The sequence below is a fragment of the Eretmochelys imbricata genome, chromosome 10 (assembly GCF_965152235.1).
Source record: "Eretmochelys imbricata isolate rEreImb1 chromosome 10, rEreImb1.hap1, whole genome shotgun sequence".
In the NCBI taxonomy this organism is placed as follows: domain Eukaryota; kingdom Metazoa; phylum Chordata; order Testudines; family Cheloniidae; genus Eretmochelys; species Eretmochelys imbricata.
The window spans coordinates 60,333,526-60,356,978 of NC_135581.1; the positions used below are offsets into that span (position 1 = coordinate 60,333,526).

Below are 23,453 nucleotides of genomic sequence, written 5' to 3' on the forward strand. Positions count from 1 at the left end.
GAAATGGAATCAGTGAGACACAATAAACATGGGATCATACAGTACCATTTTTAATTCCTCACCCTGTTTTGGGCAAGGGGAAAGCAAGGTTTGATTTCCTTGTTCCCTACTCTAGCATCTCTTGACCAAAGGGATGAAGAAAGTAACCAGAAGATGTGGTTGGAATAATATTGGCCCCTTTGAGCCATTTGCCAACTGCATTTACATCCTGGGGATCTGGTTAGACTCTCTACTTCTGTTAGAAGAACAGGTAGCAGCAACAGGCTGATTTTTTTTCATTATCACACAGCCATAAAATTGTGAGCAATTTTTTGGATGTAGACCTTGAAGTTATTTATCCCTTTGTCACCCTGACAGAGCACTGCAGTGTGTTTTGCATGGGCTTACATTTTAAAACCATCCAGACATGGAAGCTGTTGCAGAATTCAGCAATCTGCTTAAGTGGTTGTTCTTCTTGTGAGCACATTAACCTCTATGATCTGTAATGTCTGCCTATTGGTTGAAGTTGACTTCAAGATACTGGTTATTCTTTGAGTGATGGTCCTTATGGGTATTCACCCATGGGTACATATGCACTCCATGTGCCTGAGACTTGACAGTATTTCATCAGAACTGCTTAAGAGTGGAGGCCTGGATTTCCAACTCTCTGCTCCTTTGTGATATATACCCTGACAACCCAGAGAAAAAATTCTAAGATGCTCTTTTGCAAACGCTATCCTGCTTCTCAGTCCTGTCATCAAAGGCCCTGTGAGCCCCCTAGGAAGCATCAGAGGTACACTCTTTGGATAGCTGGAGAGCGTTAAGTTTCTATTTACAAAGGACAAAGCTTTTTAGAAAGTCCCTGAGGCTATTTGTATCCATCTCTGAAAGAATGAAAAGAGAGAAGCGATTTCCTTGCAAAGACTCTTGAAATGGATTTTGGGGTTTAGTCTCATCTGCTATGACTTATGGTGGCCCTTCCCCTCAGTATCAGGATCCACTCAGCCAGAACACAAGCTGCCTCAGTGGCTTCCCTGCAGGGAGTTCCCCTCTGAGAAATCCGTTGAGTGGCTACTTGGGATTCCATTCACACCTTTACTAGGCATTACACCTCCTTTGGTTCACCAATCCTAGAATCTGTGGTGTACCATTCTTCCTTGCAGCTTCCCCTCCACAGTGAGTACTGTTTGGGAGTCACCCAAGCTGCCCCTTATGTTCTCAGTGGCATAGGGCATGGGTGCTGCCAAACACCACTACTGAAAAATCTTCTGGTCTCAGGCACACGGAGAACATACAGTAGAAACTCAGAGTTATGAACTGATCAGTCAACCACACACCTCATTTGTAACTGGAAGTACACAATCAGGCAGCAGCACATACAAAAAATAAAAAGCAAATACAGTACAGTACTGTGTTGAACATAAACGACTAAAAAATAAAGGTAAAAGAGCATTTTTCTTCTGCATAGTAAAATTTCAAAGCTGTATTAAGTCAATGTTCAGTTGTAAATTTTTGAAAGAACAACCATAACATTTTGTTCAGAGTTACGAACATTTCAGAGTTATGAACAACCTCCATTCCTGAGGTGTTGATAACTTTGAGGTTCTACAGTATGCACCCACAATGAAAACCCATAGGGATCGCACATCTTGAAGTACTCCAGTTACTATAAGGCAAGTAACCTCCATTTTTAATATCTAGAACTCTGTACTTCCTGAAAAACAGGCCCCGGAAGTATTGCCAAAATGAAACATCTTTGAAATCATGTTTAACTTAACTATGCATCCAAAGATAAAGCTAACACAACATTATGCTTTAGTATATGAGCTTATTCTTGCAGTTCTTAGGAAGAATTTGCACCCCAATACCAGATGGAGCATTGCATAGTTAGATATAGGTGTCTGGGTTTCCTGAAACAGATTGTGGATGTTTTCGCCTTCCTCTGAAGCATCAAGCACTTAAGGCTAATATTATGTCATGGAGGTCATGGAAGGTTCAGAGACCTCCGTGACATATTCCGCAACAGCCCCAGGGCGGCGGGGCTGGAGCTGTCAGCTGGGGACCCTGCAGCTCGCAGCAGCCGTGGGTGGTGGTGGAGACCCCGGAGCCACAGCAGCAGTGGGAGCAGGATCCCCCTCCATCCCCATTTTGTCAAGTTATTTTTAGTAAAAAATCAGGGAAGTTCACAGGCTTCTGTGAATTTTTGTTTATTGCTCATGGCCTGTCCGTGACTTTTACTAAAAATAACCACGACAAAATCTTAGCCTTAAGCATAGGCCATTCCTAGAATCAGGATACCAGACTTGACGGACCAATAGTCATTTCAGTATACCAACTGTTTTAGGACTGTTATTCAGTGTAGTGCTCGAATAACACTTATGCTTTGTGACTAGTTGGATGATGCTATGAATTCTTAATCTTTTACCTTTTTCAAACTTAAATTGTATGAATTCTAAGATTAATAAATTTGCTTGTTTGCTTTTTGTTTGTTCAGTCACTAAAACAAGACCTTGCCACATGTCTGATCTCTACTGAGGTAGAAAAGAAATCATTTGAATCTCAGAAAATAAGTCTTACTGCAGAAAACCAGCGCTTAAGGGAATCTCTGGAGAGGGAAGAAAAAGCTTTGGACTTACTGCAGGAAGAGTTAAGGAAGCTGAGAGAACAAATTAGAAACTTAGAAGATAAAGGTATTAGTACAGAGTCAGTTGTCATGGAAAATAAAAAACTTAAGGTACATTTGGAAGAGGAAAAGCAGAAAATACACAACTTCCTTAAGCAAAAGGAGACACTTTTTGCAGAAGCACATATGTTACGGAGAGAACTAGACAAAGAACGTCATATAACTGAAGTTCTAAGAGAAGAACTGGAGCAGTTAAGTTCTCATCAGACACCCGACAACACAGACACAGACAATACATTAAGAGAGAACGAAGAAATAGAAACTTTGCGGGGAAGACTAACAGAGCTGGAAAAGAAGCTAAACTTTGAACAACAACGCTCTGATTTGTGGGAAAAACTGTATGTTGAAGTGAAGGACCAAACCGAAAAACAGGAAACTAATAAAAAAGGACAAGAGAAAGATGGTAAAGGAACAAGTAAGACCAAAAAGAAGTCCAAAGAATCATTTTTTGGCTCAGTTAAAGAAACTTTTGATGCCATGAAGAATTCCACAAAGGAGTTTGTAAGACACCATAAAGAAAAGATTAAACAGGCTAAAGAAGCAGTGAAAGAAAACCTGAAAAAATTCTCTGATTCTGTGAAGTCCACATTCAGACACTTCAAAGACACAACTAAAAACATCTTCGATGAAAAGAAGAAGTCTGGTGATAAAAGATATGAGGCAAACAAAAAAGGTAAAACTGTTTTTCGGGAATATAATACTCATGAGAATCCTTCTAAGCATACACACCATAGAGGGCCTAGCATGAAAAAAGAATTCAGAGAAGGAAGAAAACAGAGATCAACTCACTTTACATTTGAAAAAGATAGTAATTCACAGAAATGCATCAATAACCCAGAATGTAACAGAAAACGTCACTCTGTCCTAAAGGGCTGCTCTGGTATTTTTGAATGCGCTCATCAGGAATTTATTAGCCTGTTTAACAAAGTACTGGACCCTATTAGGGCTGAAGAATTTAATCAGTTAATGCAAAAATATTTGCAGCAAGAAGTAGATAGTTTCCATCACTGGAGAGAACTAGAGAATTTCATCAATAAGTTTTTCCATAATGGGATCTTTATACATGACCAGATGCTGTTCACGGACTTTGTTAGTGATGTTAAGGATTATCTTGAGGACATGAAGGAGTATCAAAGTGACCATGAAGGGATGTTTGAGGATTTGGATAAATACATCTACAGATACTACTTTCATTATGATAATTCACCTCAGTATGGACCCAGGTTGGTTTTTGTGTAATGTTTCCTGAATTAAAATATAGTTTTTAAGGACACCAAAGGAATTAGTATCATTGTTACCTTTTAACCCTAAGATGAATGTGGTGGGATGTCTCATGGGGACAGATTTTATTGGCTGTTGGGGCAAGTGACATTAGCACAGATTCCACTGTACCTTTTACAGCTTTAATGTGTGGGGGATTCCTTTAGAAAATAGTTCTGGATTAAGATTAAGCATTGCTGCTTGGAGCAACTGTTGAATGCAACAGAATGCTTGCTTACTGGCCTGAGCATCTGTGGTAAAAAAAATCCCCCCCCTTCCCCCCCCCGCATCCATTTTTAACACTGGTTACCAATAAAATTGCAATAACTTTTAAACAACACTCCCTCCTCCTCCCCCTCATTGTTTCTTAAACCCCTTCATGGGGAGGGACAGGTATATTTGATAACTCTTCTGTGAGTTCTCTCCTAGTACATATGACTCTACCAGCTTTTTAGGGGTTTTTACCATTTCGCTGTAGCTTGCCAGGTGACTGAGCTTTGCTGTAGTTGTCCCTTGGGTGTGGATCTTGATCTTTTAGCTCCACAATAAAGCTTTTTCAGAGGTGTTGTAATCACTTTCTTCCCCTGCTTAAGACCCTTCTTATTGATGATGCATTTTGCTTGGATTTTTAATACTTCAGCTGAGTTATTCCACTTACATATTACATTCTATTTTAACTGTTTTTTCCTTTATGGAAATAAGTCCATTTTGATCTGATGAGAGAGGCAAAGTTATGCTAATGTTAAAAAAAAAAAAAGTTGTATCTCTCTCTCCTTCCACTTTACAGTAGGACAGTAACATAACTTTTCCCATTGCACTCTTCTCTATAAAGCATATTTAACCTTTTAGAGCAAGAGCAGTTTTATATTAAAAATGTAAATGTACTGTTTGTCTTTTGGACTACTGTGCTGCTCCCTTTCTCACTCAACTCTTTTTAAAATATTTTTGAAATAGTTTGTAATTTTTTTTAATCTTATTGCAGTTTAGCTTTTAGAGAACAACTCTCAGCTGTTTCTTTATTGGTAATAATGATCAAGGGGTAGTTTCTAATTCCTGGTTTTGGTAAATGCACACCACATCTAACTAGCTGTATTTATTTATCTAGATTTTAATTTGCCTGTCCCATTTCATTATTAAAAGAGTTTTATAATATTTTGATTTCTCATGACATTATTATTGGGTAGCTTATTTTTCTATGCTCTGAATTAATTCTGAATGAGACTAAAACATCTGTTCACTGTTAAAGGCATTTAATTTTAAATATATTTAGTGACTACGTTATTTATCACTAAATAAATATTAAGAATATTAAGCAAAGTAAGACTGTATAGCCTTTTGCTTCAAAAGTGTGGGATGTGAGACTGTAGTACAAGCATAAAATTCCTTGGAGTTCCTATCATAGCAAAAAACACAAAAGATGAGCTTCAACTGTTTAACTGCATCCCCCAGCCCTCCACATAAGTGCTTGTATTGTGCATACACAGACATACATTATGGTGCAGATGTTACTATTTGAAACTTGGTTTGCGTATGGTCCAAATATCTTCATGTAGGAGTATTGTTCAGTCCTAACCAGCGTTGTGTTCCCTGTAAGTCAAGCAGAGTGGTGTGGTATGGAAACTTGCACTGGAGCTTATTTACCCTGACCCTAACTAGGGCTTTGCGTAATCTATTCAGTACATTTTGAGAGTACTAAGTACATAATAAATAAATAAAACCCACCAACTGTAACTCTCCTTTGAGCACTGGTAGTGAAATAATTATGGATGTAGTTGATTTTATTAAGATATTTTCAACAGCTCTAACCAAATTTTGTTTATTCCTTTCAGTCGACCTGCTAAAAGGCCTACTTTCACACAGTCTGAAAGTTCCAGACATGAAAAACAAACTCAGAAGCACCACCACCGTAATAAGAGAGAAGGTAAATGGCATAAACATGGTCGCACTAATGGAAGACACATGGCAAATCTTGAAATAGAATTGGGGCAATTACCCTTTGATCCAAAATATTAAGTAATTTGTGTATGGTAAAATCAGGAAGATAAGTAGATAATTTCTAGTGGTTCCTCAATGGAAACTAATTGTTTTTCAACAAAACTGCAAGATGCAAGTGTTTCTTTATACAGATTGATTTTTACCCTGCTGTTCAAAAGCAGCAATCAAACTTCCTAACTCGCATTTTCTCTAGTGTTGCTTTACTGTTCTTTGGAAATGATTGTGGTTGTAGTTGTACTGTTATGGAAACTAGGTATATTGTGACTCTTCTGTGAAAAATAGGCTTAATTGCATTCCATTAGTATAGTTCAAACTTGAATCATACATAATGTACATGTAATTAACATGGTTTAGTGTACTAACTTCATCTCGTCCTTCAGAAAGTAGATCTAAATTATGGCAACGCTTCTGTTAATGTTTTGTAATCTTATACTTGCTTCTTGTCTTTTTTGGGGGTTCAAGAGCCTGTTGACTTATGAAGAATTTGCTGTGCTGCATTCTAATCAGCTTGCTGACATATGCACTTGAAATTTCTTGCACATCTTCATATTGTGGAAGAAAAATAAAGAGACGTTGTGGGTAAAAGTCTTTATTCATAAACAAATTTAGCATAGGTGTATAGTCCCATAGAGTTATGAAGTCTTGTCTTACTCCTCTCCTTTAAATCACAACAAATATCATGCAGTAGCTGTTGGTGTTGCTGGTGTTCTGTTAATTATTTATTGATGCCCTAAGACAGATTAACTTTGTTTTTTTCCCTCCACTCTTAACACCAAGAGATAAAATGAGAATATTGCCACTTAAGTTCAACTTTTCCACCACTGAAGAAGCATCACTAAACCGGTTACGTCCAGTATAATCCTTATCTACAGGCTATAAATTTGAGCCAGACCTGTCAATTTTGCTTACCTATTTTTAAGTATCACTGCCCTCTGTTCTGTACTAAAAGGCTGTTTAACCAAGACACCGCTGTGCAATACTGACTTGGGTTGGTCCCAGTTCAGAAACTGATCTTGAAGCATGCTTCATTTCACCCTTCTTGCGTAGACATAAATGTGGCTTCCAATTCGTCCTTGAGGCATATGGGTGTGAAAGACAGTAGCAGTTTTCTCATAACCATTTAGAGCAAGAAATGATGATATTTCCTGTAAATAAATACACTTTCATTTCCAAACAGTCCGGCATTTTTATACTGGTGGGGTACAGAACTGTGTTCCTAAACTTCTGTTAAACCAACCACTCAGCTACCTATAGAAATTAGGTTCTGTGTTGTGGGAAGGAGAAATACAAACCATACCATATCATGACCCTTGGTTAGAGTGAAATCTTGCTCAGCGCCCCCGCCCCCACCTTGGACTTTACAGAAGTGTTCAAGGGGAAAGAATTCTGCTGATTGCAGGCTCCTTTACTCACTTTATGCCCATAAAGTCACTCAGTGCAAACTGTGTAGATTGTGTCTGTGCACCTCAAACTTGCCTTAGCACAGCAGTACTTCATGGCATAAAGGATTTGCTGGGTACCCATGCATGCCCTCTCTGGGATCTTTCCCTTCACTCCGGTGACATAGTAGTAACTATGCTGTATTTTGGGCAAATGTTCAAGTCATACATTTTTAAAGGCTAAAGGTCATTTTCAAAGCTGCAATATCAGCTCTCCCTTCTATTTCTTGTGCATATTTGTGTTCTTAGCCTGATCTAGATAAAGTTAACTTGCAATTAACATACCTGTTCTAGCACACTGAAGAAGACCAAGTGAGTAGGTAATGTACCATTGTAAAACTCCTCATTAAGCCACTTGAGTGGATTAGAGTAAAATATATCTGCTTCGTCAAGGTAACTCTCCTTTCCAGTTAGGTCTGGAGGACATTGAAGAAATCTCATTGGTAGAGGACAGTGAACATGGCTAGGAGGGGGAAAAGAAAAAAAAAAGAACAGATGGTTGAGATCCAGTGTTAAGTGATCAATTCAGATCTTAGTTTCAATTAAGGATGCTATATTGTAGTCTGTAAAACGTCTTGTTCTCTTATTTTTCCATGATCAGTAGGTGCATCTTTCCTTTCTGTGCTAGATGCATAATGTTTTCTCATTTCTGTATTTCAGGTAAGCATACAGAAAGTAAAATGAGGTGCCAGTAGTGAGTGTGGTTGCAATTGGAGAGGTTCATAGGAAGCAATAATCCACAATCTGATTTATTTTAGATTTTAATAGCAAAAAGACCATCCTGAGTGACCTCAGTCCTATACTGGAGCACACTTTGAAAATAACATTATATTGTATCAATCCTTTAATTTTTATATATGTATCAGGATGTGTTACACACTGGAAGAGTTACTTTAGTCATGTCATACATAATAGTTCTATCTGTTAACCTGGTAGCAGAAGTCAAGGAAATAAGTATTAAATCTTGACTCCCCGCAGTAGATAAATATTGGAGAAGGAGTGAAGCAACGCATACTGCTAGGGCAAGCAATAAGGGACCATCACATATGTCTAACACTAAGCTGTTTTGGTAAAACAGGAAAAAATGCAGATGCTGGGTGGAACAAACAATATACAATTGATTTTTCCAATTTATTATTTCATACAGAGTTAATACAAATGGAACAATTTGGTAATAGATGCACATTATCCATCAAATAATTCAGTATCTTTGAGGGGAAACAATTGTATGCTTGAGTAGATTTAGTATTACATACTGTACTAGCTACCTTATTACCTGTAAAAAGGAGTAGAGTGGCATGGCATCATTACAAAGACAGAAGCCCATGATTGGTTAGAAGAACTGTTACAGAGCTGCTGCATATGCATCATGACATCAAGAGAGCCACGCTGGTGAATCAAACCAGTGTACAGGGCTGGGAGTAAATTTGATAAAAGCAGGAAGGTTATTGCAGATTTCTTCCATGTCTTCAATTGTTTAAGAGAATACCCTAAAGTGAGAAATATAAAACAGTTAAGCAGATAGGCAAGTGTTAACTATTAGTTTACAGCCCTCTTTTGACATAGTGCAACTTACTGAAAATTGATTAGTCATGGTTAAATTAGAAGCAAAACAGTTCCTTATTTTTAAATAGTCAAAGTCATTGCCCCCTCCAGTTTTTTGTTTAGAATGGAAAAAAGGGGCATGTTTTCTATGGATTCCACACTCTAAAGTTGATGAGAGGTTAAGCTCTTGAACCTATTTTGTGATTCAGAGCTGCAATTAGGGCAGGTTCACCAGAGCCAATGCTCAATTTTTCTAGGCCTATATTTAATTCCATGGAGTGGGAAATCATTTAAGAAGAGGATAATGAATCAGTTTGAACAAATGATAAGGGAAGACTGTTACCAAAGTGTCTGGTTTAAGTGTCACAGCACATGACATACTTCCCACTGTCAGTAATGTGGCTCTCTGGTCTCTCCAACACTTTGAAAGGCCTGAAGCACGTTACTATACTCCAAATGAATTGCTGTTGTAGCAAGGGAAGTGGGGTTAGGTGCTAAGCAATGCTTCAGCAGCTGTGGGATGAAGGGAAAAGCAGCCAGGAGCTTCAAAATTACAGTAATGGGTGTTGACTCTTTATCAAAGGCTACCCTTCTGCAGTTAAGTGGACTGTTAACAAAAAAGCAAGATGGTATAAAACACCTGACTAGGACTTTGTCTACAAACTTAAGATGAACCAGTTCCACTTCTATCAGTTTTTAAATTGACTTTGTTAAACCAGGGCAACTCCTGTGTAGACACTCTTATTTAAATTTAAAATCAGGATTATTTTGGTTACAGCTATTTCTAATTAATGTAAACTAAAACAAAATAAGCCTGGCTTAAACTGCAATAAGAGTGTCCACACAGGGTTGCCCTGGTTTAAATAATGCTGTTTAAAATTAAACTGGTATAACTTTGTGTGTGTTAACAAGCACCAAAAATCTGTTTTGTAATTTTGCTCAGCTTTCATGGCTTTTGAGATATTCTTCCGGCCCAGGCAAAATGACAATTTAATAAGAGTTTTTTAAATAATACCCTTTCTACATCATGAAGCAACTAAAAAGGAGAAGTGCAATTTTACCTTTGCATTTAAATGTAATTGCAAATGCAATAAATTCTGTAAAAGTCAGAGGGCATGAGCAGGATAGGTTCACACGCAATTTCTTTTTAAAAGACACTACCTTAAGGGCATTTGACTCCCAGCATTTTTGAGGGGGTCCAGGAATGAATGGGAAATAAAAGAACAGATTCAGCTAAAAGGCAGCATTGTTGAAAATCTAAATGTTAGAAACTCATTATTTTTATGGCTTTAGAGAAGGGGTGGGCAAACTTTTTGGCCCGAGGGCCACATCTGGATATAGAATTGTATGGAGGGCCCTGAATGCTCATGAAATTGGGGTTGGGGTGTGGGCTCTGGGGTGGGGCCAGAAATGAGGAGTTCAGGGTGCAGGAGGGTGCTTTGGGCTAGGACTGAGGGGCTCAAAGGCCAGGAGGGGGATTAGGGCTGAGCTAGGGGGTTGGGGGCGTGTGTGCGTGTAGGCTCCGAAGCGGTGCTGGGGATTAGGAGTTTGGGGTGCAAGAGGGTGCTCTGGGCTGGGACCAAGGGGTTCGGAGGGTAGGAGAGGGATCAGGGTTGGGGCACGGGGTGGGGGTGGCTCAGGGGTGTGGGCTCAGGGCAGCGCTTACCTCAAACAGCTCGTGGAAGCAGCGGCATGTCCTCCAGCCAGCTGCCCCATCCATAGGTGCTGCCTCTGCAGCTCCCATTGACCGCAGTTCCCAGCCAATGGGAGCTGCAAGGGCAGTGCTTGGGGCAGGGGCAACTTACGGAGCAGAGCCCCCTGGCTGTCCCATGTGTAGGAGCTGGAGGGGGAACATGCTGCTACTTCTGGGAGCCATGCGGAGTGGCCCCCAACCCTGCTCCCCAGCAGGAGCTCGAGGGCTGGATTAAAATGGCTGGCAGGCCGTAGTTTGCCCACCCCTGCTTTAGAGGTAACATTTAGCGGTGCACCTAGGCAATAGTTGCTCCTGACCCTATGATTCAATCTGTTTTGGTGGGGCTGTAAGTGAATAGAAAACTAATTCTAAACAACTTGACCATAACTAAACTACAGCCTATATTTCATGTAACAAAGTTTCTACAGAAGGGTTATCACCACACAACATTTAAAATCCAAATGCTTACCACAAAACACCATGCAAAATGGCAGTATGGGATATATAAACCTGAATTCTTTGTGGCTCAGCATGCTGTAACAAAACAGGTATGGTACTACTGAAATAAAATTATAGGAATCACAGGTTTGTTGACGATTCAATAGCATGTTTTATAGCATGTAGGGACAGAAAAGACAACTTGAACAGATTTTTAAAAAACTGAATTGTAAGCCTCCTCCTCGCAGTCCCGGCTGGGGATTTCTGCTCTATTATCAAACCACCGCATTATCTGAATCCGTTCCTTGGCCCCCAGCATGAAATATATGGGGCACAAAGAAGGATTCAGAAAATGTGGTGGTTCAGGTAATAGTGTTTTGGAAAACAGGAGTATACTGCAGCTGCAAACAAACTACCATTTTCCAGGAACTTTACTAACATATGCCAATTGCCTCCAGACAGACAGATAAGGAGGAGCATTCAGTCACCCCACTTACATAAAGAAAGTTGTGCAATAAATATCATGCTTGACTACTGTGACAATCACATAATGTAGATGTTTTTACACCCTGGCAATGAACATATTAAAAATTTAGATCATAATTAGTACTTTACTAATTTTGTGACTGGGCAACAAAATGGTAGATAAAATTCAATGCTGATAAATGCAAAGTAATGCACACTGGAAAACAATCCCAACTATACATACAAAGCGATGGGGTCTAAGTTAGCTGTTACCGCTCAAGAAAGAGATCATGGAGTCATAGTGGATAGTACTCTGAAAACATCCACTCAATGTGCAGCAGCAATCCAAAAAAGCTAATAATGTTAGGAACTATTAGGAAAGGGGTAAATAAGAGAAAATATTACGCCATATAAATCGATGGTACACCCACAACTTTAATATTGCATGCAGTTCTAGTCTCCCCATCTCAAAGATATATTAGAATTGGAAAAGGTACAGAGGGGGACAACAAAAACGGAGAAAGTAAATAAGGAAATGTTATTTATCCTTTCACATAACACAAGAACCAGGGATCACCCAATAAAATTAACATACAGCAGGTTTAAAACAAATAAAAGAAAGTATTACTTCACACAACGCAGTGTCAACCTGTGGAACGCTTTGTCAGGGGATGTTGTGCAGGCCAAAACTATAAAGAATTAGGTGTGTTCAAGGAGGGTGGGTCCATCAATGGCTATTTATCAAGATATGGTCAGGGATGCAACCTGTAAGGAGAGACTGTTATCTTGTCATAAGCTGCTGTTCTTAACAACAAGTGAGGAAAAGTGCTGGTGGTGAATCAAAACTTAGTTGGGCACACTACACCTATGGAACAAGATTCATCTAAGCTAGGACCATACTACTATTCAATACAGTCCTATAACTTGTGGAGTCAGCCACAGGAGGCCCACCCCATTATACCCAGATCAAGTGATGTATAACTATCACAGTTGCTCCTATGCCAACTTCCCTCCTGCAGGTAGTACAGGGGGCATGACTAGGGCATCAGACTACTTTAACTTGTGCTATGGGACTGGAGCCTTACAGGACTGGGCCAGTGCAAGGTAGTTTAAAACCATTTTTGCATCCCTCAGTTTTGTGACCCAGTTACAAAATTTTTCTATATTCTATTAATACCATGTTCTGAAACATGGGAAAGCGTTTAACATTATTTGATATTTAAATAATCACGGTCACCTGTTTCACCCTGTTTCTACAGTGAGTGGTGTGTGAAGAGCCTGAACAAACTAACCCTCACTGCCATTTCTCATCCCCTGCAAACTGCTGCCTTCACCTCTGGTTGTCTTTTGTCATTTTGGCAACAGACAGGACAGATTTTTATATTGCAATAATCTCTGAATTGCTCCATATGCAAGTCTTTTCAGACGATTTCAGAAATCTTGAGTGAAATTAAACAAAAGAATGTGATTTTCTTTAACAGGCCTCAGGTAAACAAGACTTTCAAACTCACTGTGCTGCTGAAAGCAAACACCTTTTAACGATCCAAAGAAGGTCTCAATTTTGCTGCAGTGCCCAATCTGCTCTCTAATCGCTTACTGTGTCACCAACATCAGTTGAGAATTATTCCATTAAGCCACTGTAGTAATGTTAAACACAGCTATGTCATACCATTGAATAATTTACTGTAAAATATTTGGATAATTTTTGTAATTGGACACTGCAATTTGAATGAAATTTTCTTTGCATTAATCTCTATTTTGTTCTAGAGAAAATAAGTTATGATTTTGACTTTAAAAATAATGTGACTGATTCAAAGTTAATTACATTTAAGGGAACTTACCTGTATACCAACACTGTCCAAACCACTACCACTAGAAAGATCCGATACCTCTTTGGTGCCTGGATGCAGCCGTGAATAAAGAAGGGTAGATGGGTGCCCAAAATAACCGGCAATCCCTGGGTCAAGTACCAATGCCAAGGATGAGAACCATAAAATGTCCCCAAATTCTGTAGCACATTAAACTTCAAGAATTTCAGCTGAACCAGTATCCACTGAAAGGTTAAAAAAATGAATTAGTGTTAAGTATGAAAATGTTAGATTAAGTCTGTCTGGTTCTGTTATGCAGCACTGACATTTTTTTTTAAAAGTACATGGTTTGAGCATTGGCCTGCTAAACTTAGGGTTGTGAGTTCAATCCTTGAGGGGGCCATTTAGGGATTGGGGCAAAAATTGGGGATTGGTCCTGCTTTGAGCAGGGGGTTGGACAAGATGACCTCCTGAGGTCCCTTCCAACCCTGATATTCTATGATACCATGATTTACATTTTTACCGAAAATCATTACAGCAAGTTTTTAAAGTAAAAACTATCTTGTGAAAGCAATTTAGTTACTTTCAGCAGTTAATACAAGTTACAAGCATTATGGTTTGAAAGTTTTCTACTACGTTTCTGTCATACAGAATAGGCCTCTTATGCTGAACAATACAAATGTGAAATGTTTTAAAAATCTACACACAATCGGTCTTGTGTGGTCACTAACTTCCTTCCACAAAAAGTACGGGCTTATCTTTTACGGTTAGTGAATCCTTTAAATGAGACATGGGTTGTCCATAGAACTTTCTTTTAAAAACTAGGGGCAGGATTCTCAGATTTGCTCAACATCAGTGTAATCTGCTCATATTTAAGTTACTTCAATGGAAGCAGAGTTGGATCAATGCTGAGCACTTCTGAAAATCCTACACTAAATATTTTATACATCTTTTCGAGCCCTATAGAATTCTCTTCTGCACACTTGCCTATTGCTCCAATACTTCTGTTACCTCTGTAATGTCTCCTGCTTGGAAAAAATCTTTTCTACATATTTTATGACATTGGGTTAGATGGACAACTTCAAGTTTGCCAAAATTGTCCATCTTACAGTAATATCGGCAACAATCATCAATATATTTAACACTTCTTACACAGAGAGCTGTGCATCTTTACCAGCGTGAAAGCTGAAAACATGCAGGATATGACTTTGAGCTTTTGCTAATCTTTGTTTTACATAATTGATATCTACAAAAGCTGCTTTTTGTAAATGGTAAGTACTAAACTGCTGAATACTTTATGGTAACACAAGATGTCAGAAATGAAGTTTCACAAGCAGGTTTACTAGGACAGTGCTAACTAGGATCTGTAAATACTTTTAGAAGCAAATAAATACCAAAATGCTACAACTAAGCTATCCTAACAGAAATTAATGCTGAGCTAACCATAACATTACAGCTCTCCCAGAACATAAAATATGCTGCAGAGAACAACTGTGTAAAGTTTAGTTATTCTGTACATAATTAAATTAACATGTAATTATCTCTGAACACTGACACTAAGTATCAGTGAATTGAGAAGCCATTGCATTGTTAGTCTTATTTGAAATGGCATTCTAGTGATTTAACATAAGTGTAGATATTAATGGCTAGAATTATACTCATAAGATTATAGGATACAGACGAACTGTTATTTGAGGTGATGCCAAAGGCAGAATGTACAGATCTAAAATCATTGAGACAGTGACAGCTCTTGAATTAGGAAAGTGTGGAACCACCTGCCCAAGTACAAAATTGTTAAACATGCTCACAAATTTAATTTAAGACATTGTATGGCAACTTACCTCACCAAAAAATACACGATCAATTATTAAAGAAATCCCTAGAATGACCAATCTGCAAAAATCAAGAAAAAACTCCTTGTATTACTGACATCTTCTGAATGTTTACACTTTTCTTCAGCTTGCCTCTACACTTCATTGTGTATGTGTCACTGTCCCCTAAACTAGTCACAGTTACTTAGAATGATTGATTCACCACACTTAGCCTTTCCGGAACAACCACTGGTTGGCTTCGAGGTCCTCCTCATATTTTCCCCTCATGAGATCTTTCCATGAAACCTCCCTCTTGTGGGGATCACAGCATTTGTACAGGAAGCAATCCCCTTCTCCAAACTGTTGCCATAGTGTTTTATTCTTCACTTTTGCACATCTCCCTAAGTTAGAACATTCAGGAGGTATCCTGCCCCTGGCTACAGTCTTACTAGTTTAAAAAAAAAAAAAGTAAATATTGATAAGCAGAATGCCTAAATGAAACCTGTTAGTATGGTATAGATGTTAACATATAATACTTATTATTTATTAGGCACAGTGTCATAATTTACTGAATTAATAAAATACTTACCCTACTGGAATATAGCTGTATAGAACAAGGTCTGCCTTCTTCTGTTCTTGCCAGAAATGCCTGAGCACCAAAGGTATCCATGGAATTACAGCAGTTGGACGAATAATAAATGCAAGTGTTACCAATGTTAAATATTTGCAACTAGAAAAGAAGAAAGTATTAATTAAACCATCAGAGCACAATTATAAAAAGAGACTTAATTGCTTTTTCATATGATATTTTGGTCTAATGTGTCAGGACTACCACATTTTTCATGTCACCATGTTTCTGGACACTGACTCAGGCAAGTACAGCATACAGACTTCTGTACACAGCTCTGCCTTTAACCTTGAATCTTTAGGTGCAAACGCTTATTGGCCTGGTTCTATGAAAAAAACTGTAAGACTTATGCAAGACTAAGTATCTAACTAGAATACAGGCTTTTTAAAAGAGTAATTACTCAGTTCAAAATTAGTTAATACATTGACTCTGAATACTTGTTTGGCTTGAGTGACCATCTTTCATATCCTTCTTAAATTCTCACAAATTAATTGTCTCTGCACTTCCCTAAAGATGAAATTAATGTCCCCCACAGGTAATTATTTGGTTTGAAATGAGGAACAGCAGAGTAGCCATTTTACACACCTACTACCATCCCCTGCAGATATGTGTAGCAACAGCACCAGTTACCATTCCACTCAGGAACTAGAACAGCTGCAGCTTCTCCACAAACTGAGGATCTTGGGTTGCTGGATCAAGTAAGGATTAGGTTCCTATGGCCCCATCCCCAACAGCTTATTTGGAACCAGCACAAAGAATTCTTGGGATATAGAGAACTTGAAGGCTCCATAGATGGAACATCTATGCAGTCTTGCCTTGAGGCTTAACTGGTTTGCACACCACTGCACTGGACCTGTGCCTTTGCATGAATTTCACCCTCAGTAACAAAAGGAATAGTTACCTTCCATATTATCTTTATACAACCTGAACTAATCTTTCTAAATTCAGAAGCCTCTGGATTTGTTCCAACAGAAGTAAACATCAGGGAGGATAACAAAAGGCAGGAAAAGTTTATATATGAACAGTAAGCATTATTTTAACAATTGCATCCATTTTGATTATCCCAACCAAAAGTTACCAATGTTGTTAGTGTAAATTCTCTCACCTGCTCTTTGTCTTTGAGCCTTCCATGGGATAGTAGAAAAGAGCAAAGATGGTAAGAACGGTTTCCATGGTGTTTGTTAGAGTTCTGGTACAGCAATACCATGTAAACCAAGAGCACAACTGGCAAAGGTACTAAAAACAATTATGAACAACAGGGTATGGGGGGGGGGGAAGCGTTAATACAATATTTGTATAGCCTTTAACAAAAGTGGTGATAGCATTTAAGTCTAAAACCTTTCAGACATTTACTAATATCATTAAACCATTTCTTAATTTCTGCAGTACACTGTATGCTAAAATACTATAAGGCACATACATAAGACATGTATTTCAAGGCTGAGACTCACCACCCACTTCGCTGTTTCTGCATTTTCTAGGTGTCTCACTAATGAGTAAAGCTTTACGTCTGCTAGAGCTGACAGAAGTGCTTGCACAAGTCTAGGGATCCAAATCTACATTAACAAAAAGAAGAGAAAGTTTCCTTATTTTTCTGACTCTTGTTTCTGAAGCCCCTATTAACTCCCAAGTTTAACTGCAATATATAAAACTAGGAGATTCTTGAAACAGCAATCCACTGAGGAAACAAAACTAAAAGTATATGACTGTCCTCTGTACATTTTAATGGAAAGCTCTTATTATTTTAAATACCGTAGTCCTAGAGAAAGATGAGTCCAGAGTTTCTATTAAAACCAAGCAAAGAAAGCCAGTCAATTTGACATTCAGTTGAAAGTTTCCAGAAACTCAAGGCAGCACTTTCAAAATTGTTCCACAATGATGTAAGTCATCTTCTAATGAAGTCAGTGGGAGTTTTATTCACAGTCTTCAGTGGCAGAGTTATGTCAATACCGAGTGCTTTTGAAAAAAACCTACCCTCAGATTCTGTTCAGTTGTTAGTTATTTGCAGTGGTCTTATACTTACAGCCAAAGTAATCTGCTAATTAAAGAGCTACTGAGTACATCATGTTCTGACTCTAATGGCTAAGGATATGATTTAATCACGGAGGTCACAAATTCCATGACTTCAATGAACCTCTGTAACTACTTCAGCTACAGCCCCCCGCCGCAATGACTGTGGTGGGGGCTGGAGCTGTCAGCCTCCCCCCGGCTTCAGTCCCCTCACTCCATTATTTGTACTAAAAGTCATGGGCAGGTTGCGGGCTTCCATGAATTTTTGTTTATTGCCCCCGACCTGTCTTTGACTTTTACTAAAAATAACTGTGACAAAATTTTAACCTTACTAGTGGCAAAACCCCATCTTCTTTGACATTTGAAGAGGTTGACAGAGGTCAAGAATCACCATCTTCAGCCCCACTTCTGCCACTGGAGCCATGCAAGGGGACCCTTGTGGCCAGGCAGAGCCAGAGTTAACTTAATTGAGGCTTCGGGCGCTGGCGAGTGTTTCACTCACCTGGATCCAATGGCCAAATCTGGGTCTTTCATTTTATGTGGAGGGCAGTTAAATTTCTTACCTACAACACTCTGAAATTAATTTTAAGTAGTATCTGAGCTTTTAAAAAATATTTCCTTTGTACTTACCAGCAGCTGAACATCATCCTTTGCCAGCAGCTGTAAAACTCTGTAGATAGTTGCAAAGAGTAGTGGGTATGAATAACCCCTTAAACCTTCTGCCCATTCCCAGGTCAAGTAGCCATAATTAGTAATATTAAGGATATTTAAAGAACTTAAAAGTTTTCCTGTTAGCTTTCTGCTTATTCTCAGGATTTCCTGATTCTATGTCAAAAATCTTACTCTGTGGCCATTTTCAATTAATGATTTCTGCCAATGGTCATATTAATTTCTCACTGCTAGGGAAACCTCTCGCTTAACACGCCTCCTACCAAAAAAGGACAGTAGTAGTGACATAGCTCCAGGAAAGTTACTAGGATATATAAAAGCATGGAGTGGAGAGAGCATTACTAGGGCAATAAAGTCATCATAAACAGATATTACAGTATTGAGGACACAATTATGACAAAATGAAAAAGTGAGCACACTTAGTTCAGTTCTAGAAAGATTCCCCTCATTTTAACTTCAAAAAGCAAAGGATATTTGAATACCATATGATGTGCGACTTCAAGCGACTGCCAATATTCATCTGGAACAAAGCTTGTCTGGACTAAAAAGCAGTTAAGTACTCGCAGAGTTATGGTAAACAAGACCAGATAAATGTTCTCGCCAATAAGATCTGAGAAAGCAAAACATTAGTTTAGAGAAAGTCCTTGTTATATTCACTGAAATAATAATTGTTTATGGCTATTGATCATTGAACAAAGGCATTCTCTTTAAAATGATAGCTTTTAACTGTATAGTAGCTTGATCTTCTTAGAAGTGAGATATATGGTAGCACTTCTGAACAACTTTCATTGTAAGAAAAAATACACATCATACTTAATCCTTTGTCAAGAAGTTCCATCATTTTATGTCTCATTTTGCAGTTTGCACTTTAATAGCATTATTCCTTACAGCCTCCAGTTTGATTCCATGTTGAAGTCTTAAATTATTGTAAACTACTGTATCATCAAATCAATTGCAATGACTGAAGGATCAAAATCCAAATTAAAACTGAATTTAGTGAGAACTTTTCAAACAGGTACCTAGGACAGATATTAGTGAGGAAGAAAGAGTTAGTGGCTTTGGGTTTAGTTATTCTTCCCCACAGCTGGCTTCATTAAAAAAAACTTGCTCTCGTCTGGAATCTCAGCTTTTATAGATATATATTTTTACAAGTAAGCCACTGGCTCTCAAGTTTGTAAACATTAATTGAATGTAACTGCTGTAGTGGTGTCTGATTTTGCAGAATCTGAAAAATTGACAGAGGTGTGAGTAGCCCTGTTCATTTCATTGGTTACTGACTGATGTCCAATGAATGATAGCCATTTGAATTAAGAATAACTATTTCAAAATTGATCAAAGCATGAAGGAAAGGTGAGGAAAGGATAGAGGACACTTGCAGCAACCAAAAAGTGTTACTTTCCCACGGTTTAGTGGTGGCAAGCAATGTTCTTCAGAGTTCCCTGCTACAGGGTCAGTTATGGTAGCCTCCTTCTTCCCCCCGCAATGATCGCAGCAGAATGACACCCTTAGGGGCCTAATCTGCTCTGGTGGTGACTGCAGGGGTCAGGCTGCTCCCTCCCTTACTGCCACTAGTTGCAACTGCTGCTCCCCCCTCTGCTGCAGGCTGTCTACAAACTCAGCTCAAGCACATCAGCTATACTGACCTCTCCAGTTTCTCTTCATAAATGTGAGCTAGAAACTTTTTAAAGTAAAAGATTAGGTTCTAATGTAATCAGTTGACTTTGGGAACATGCTACTTTTCTTATGCCTTCATGTAATCATGGGTGTATCCTATCCTAATCAACGGTGAAGTCTAGCAGTGCAGCTATACGAAGTTTTGAAGTGCATAACTGCTGCAAAAGACATCTCGCATTGGAGTCCCAAGGAGGCGAGTTTGCGGGCAGAGTTCCTGAAGAACTGCTTCCTCCGCCCCGCCCCTTGAAGAAAACACCTCACACGCAACCTGACGTAATTAAGAATCCCCTTGGGTCCCGCCCACTTACCCAACTAACAACGGGAGGAGACTGCAAGCACCTGGCCCACTCTTGGCTGGGAGAGAGCTGAGACCAGCCCCGCTGTGCTGGTGCCTCTCACCCCCCCACGCAGCCGGCGGGGAGCAGCCTGCCCCTCTGTTGGGGTGTCTCGCTAAGCGGCGGAGCTCCCTGTCCGATCGCTGCCGCCCGGGGTCAGAGGGCTCAGCGGGACACAGCTCTGCCTATTCCACCGCGTGCCCAGCCTCAGGCCCTTCCCTCAGAGCTTCTCCTCTCCCGGGCTCCCCTCACCTGGGCCCCGCTCCCCGCCGGCCCCCGGGGCAGCGCCGTACAGCGCAGATTTTCTCTTCCGGAGCCGCACGGTATCGGCACTGCGGGTCCGGCCACGGGGGAAGAACCCGCCTCCACCCCCCGCCCGCATGTCGGACTCCGCTCTCTGCATGGAACCTCGAGGCCTGGCGGGCCACTCTCTCTTCCGCAGTGGGCGGAGTCAGAGTGACGTCCGGGGGCGGGGCTGTGGCCATGTCGGAGCTTTTGGAGGCTGGGTGAGCGCATGTGCGGAAGAATAGGGGCGGGCGTTTGGGTCCTTAAGGGCGGGGCCAGGCTCTGTACTTCCGGTAGCTTGTTTGGCCTCTGGAGGTTTCATCTCTATGGTTTAATCGGTTCGACCAAGGGGCCTCGGAGGTAGGCGGCGTGCGCGGCTCCGCGGTAGGAGGGGTTTGCGGGGCTGATGTCCCCGGATCTCTCCTCTCGCTTCTCTACCCCAGCCCCCATTGACGATCTGGGTGGGGGGAGGGTGTGTGTGTTCCCCTCAGCCTTGCTGTGCCCAGCACGGAGCAACAGAAGCCGCTGGGCGCGTGCCGCTTCCTCCCCCCCCCCCCCGTGCCTTTCCTTGGCTGCCCGCGGGTGGGGCTGCGCTCAGGCCTTGGGGTGGCGCCCCCTAGTCTCCTCCCCTTTTGCCGCCCCCGCCCATATTTCTAGATCTGCCCCGGCCCCGTGGGCGGGCGAAGGGCCGCGGGCAGCGCCTCTCCCGCACGCTGCCTCCCCCTCGGGAAGCTGGGCGTTATCGTCTTGATACGCCTCTCGGGCTACAGCTCTCCCGTGCCGAGCGGTCTCAGCTGTTTCAGTCCACAGCCCTCTGCTGCCCGCCCTGGCTGGCCTGTCCCGCTGGTGTCGGGAGCTGGAGTCTGGAAAAGAGCTGGTGGGTCGTGTCCCCGAGCCTTAATCCGTGCGGCGTCTGTCACCGAGCCGCTGGTAACCGGGATTTCAAGTCGCACTTCTGTCAGTTACACCTAGTGGCTAGTACTTAGTGAACCGCCATTGAAATCCAGATTGCTGTGAGCTCAGGTCGCGGGGAGAGACACTAGCTGCGGGGGCATTGCCTCGCGGGGGGAGACGCCGACTGCGAACGGACACAGGGCAGTGGCGGCGTAAATTTTCCCTATGCTGCCCTAATGACGCTGCTGTTGAAGGAGACTGTAATCGGCTTTCTGAAGGGGAGTTGAATTTCTAAAAAGTTTGGGGAAATGCTGAGATAAAGTTTTCTGCCATATTTTTTATGTGTTTATCATTTAACAATGGCACTGCTTTACAGAATGGACAGACACTTTCCCTCTACTGAAGAGCTGACAGGCAAATGCGATCTATTGGATGATATTGGAACTAGTACCCATAAAAACCTCAATCCTGTTCTGGAGAGTGAGCTTAAAGACCTCCACACTCCTGATCTTTGTATTATACAGTACAGAATGTGTGATCCAGTTCCTCCATGTGACCAAGAGAAACCTGCTTTTAAGGTGAAGCAGTGTTTACAAGAGAGGAGCACTTCTATCTTACTATCAGTAACTGAACACTGATTGTTAATCATGGTTGGAGTTCTTGCTCTGAAAAGTGGAACAGAGCCATAATTCTTATGCTGTCTCAGTTTAGGTGCAAAATATAAATATTGGTCTTAGACCCATCTGTTCACAGTTCAAATTGATTTCAGTGGAAATTGTGTGCATGGGTGATGTCAGAGTATTTTTTGTTTTGTTTTTTGTATAGCAGCCCCTACCCAAAGTAACTGTGATAGTCACTTGTCCATACTTCATTCTTTTTGGACTGCAACAAACATTACAATGAGTAACATTTTACATTCACTTTCATTTATATCCAGATCTGAAGATTTTGCTTGGCTACTCAGATGTCTTTAGAATTTCTTTGAAGACCGGTGTGGCAAGTTACAGCTTTGGCTGTTAAAATGTATGGTAAAGTGCCATTACCTCATATCTTTCTGGGGGCTCTCCTTGGAGTTGCAGGAGGAGTCTACATCTATAAACCAATATTTGAACAATATCACAGAAAACAGAATAAATTAAAAGAAATGCTGCAAGCACCAGAACTAGAAGAGAAGAAAGAATAGCAGGAATTACATGGAGCTGCTTGGTGATATTGGCTTAGACACCATAAACTTCTGTTCTGAGATAAAAACAAAATAACCTATTTTATTCTTCAAAATGAAACTGGTTTGTCTTGGTGAAGAATAAATATGCTTTTTAATTAATGTAAATGTGTTGTTTTCTTAGTTGGCCAGCTGCACATACACTGACTGAATTGCATTTGTTTCCACTGACATTTTTCCTTAAAATTATAGGTTTCTAGTCTTATGCAAATTCAGAGTTAGGTCTGTCACTCTGCCCTTAGTCCTAACCCCATTGGGAATAGAAAGCATACTTGTTGTATGTGTGATCTGAGAATGGAGTGTGCGACCCAACACTGAGTTTCTTAGCTTTTTAACAGCATGTTATAACCTTCATGCTGTAAAAGTAGAAAATTAGACATAGGAGAGCGAGTGCCTTTTAGGGAGAGATGCTCCGTAATGGTGTGAGCAGAAGGCTGGAAGGGTTAGGGCCTGCTGAGTTCTAGTTTGAGGTCTGATACTGACTTTCAATGTGTGTTTTTTCTTTTGAGTGGGGGGAGGCAAGTCAACTGACTTCTCTGTACCTCAGTTTCATTGCTACTAAAGTGGGGCTAATGCTTACCTGTGATTTCTCACAGGGAATTGTGATGATTAGATAGATA

At 40.4% G+C, this 23,453-nt stretch overlaps 3 protein-coding genes across 16 annotated transcripts in view; 2 read left to right on the forward strand and 1 right to left on the reverse strand.

Moving 5' to 3' along the window:
• CCPG1 (cell cycle progression 1) overlaps positions 1-6,502 on the forward strand; it is a 57,947-nt gene extending 51,445 nt beyond the window's left edge. For 6 of the 7 annotated variants that reach the window (XM_077827420.1, XM_077827421.1, XM_077827426.1 and 3 more), the window contains 2 exons: positions 2,474-3,885; positions 5,752-6,502. In XM_077827420.1, coding sequence (XP_077683546.1) covers positions 2,474-3,885; positions 5,752-5,935 — 1,596 coding nt within the window. In that variant the 3' untranslated portion in view covers positions 5,936-6,502. The remainder of the gene's footprint in view (positions 1-2,473; positions 3,886-5,751) is intronic. The other variant, XM_077827424.1, reaches the window with a different exon arrangement.
• Positions 5,753-22,935, forward strand: PIGBOS1 (PIGB opposite strand 1). Of its 6 annotated transcripts, none has more exons than XM_077827436.1 (2): positions 5,753-5,843; positions 22,549-22,935. In XM_077827436.1, exon 2 carries the CDS (start codon positions 22,633-22,635, stop codon positions 22,792-22,794), a length of 162 nt encoding a protein of 53 aa, XP_077683562.1. In that variant the 5' UTR covers positions 5,753-5,843; positions 22,549-22,632; the 3' UTR covers positions 22,795-22,935. The 6 variants fall into 6 exon arrangements, with proteins under 6 accessions (XP_077683562.1, XP_077683564.1, XP_077683559.1 ...); XM_077827438.1 differs by lacking the exon at positions 5,753-5,843 and adding an exon at positions 20,810-20,938; XM_077827433.1 differs by lacking the exon at positions 5,753-5,843 and adding an exon at positions 20,979-21,077.
• PIGB (phosphatidylinositol glycan anchor biosynthesis class B) lies at positions 6,491-20,835 on the reverse strand. Of its 3 annotated transcripts, none has more exons than XM_077827428.1 (12): positions 20,685-20,835; positions 18,898-19,033; positions 18,385-18,502; positions 17,196-17,300; positions 16,850-16,980; positions 15,706-15,846; positions 15,147-15,198; positions 13,339-13,550; positions 11,064-11,128; positions 8,633-8,846; positions 7,642-7,819; positions 6,491-7,062 (listed from the first exon to the last, which is right to left on the reverse strand). In XM_077827428.1, exons 1-12 carry the CDS (start codon positions 20,833-20,835, stop codon positions 6,943-6,945), a joined length of 1,623 nt encoding a protein of 540 aa, XP_077683554.1. In that variant the 3' UTR covers positions 6,491-6,942. The 3 variants fall into 3 exon arrangements, with proteins under 3 accessions (XP_077683554.1, XP_077683556.1, XP_077683555.1); XM_077827430.1 differs by lacking the exon at positions 20,685-20,835 and adding an exon at positions 20,406-20,423; XM_077827429.1 differs by lacking the exon at positions 18,385-18,502 and having other exon boundaries at positions 18,906-19,033.
• Positions 22,936-23,453: the final 518 nt, after the last annotated feature.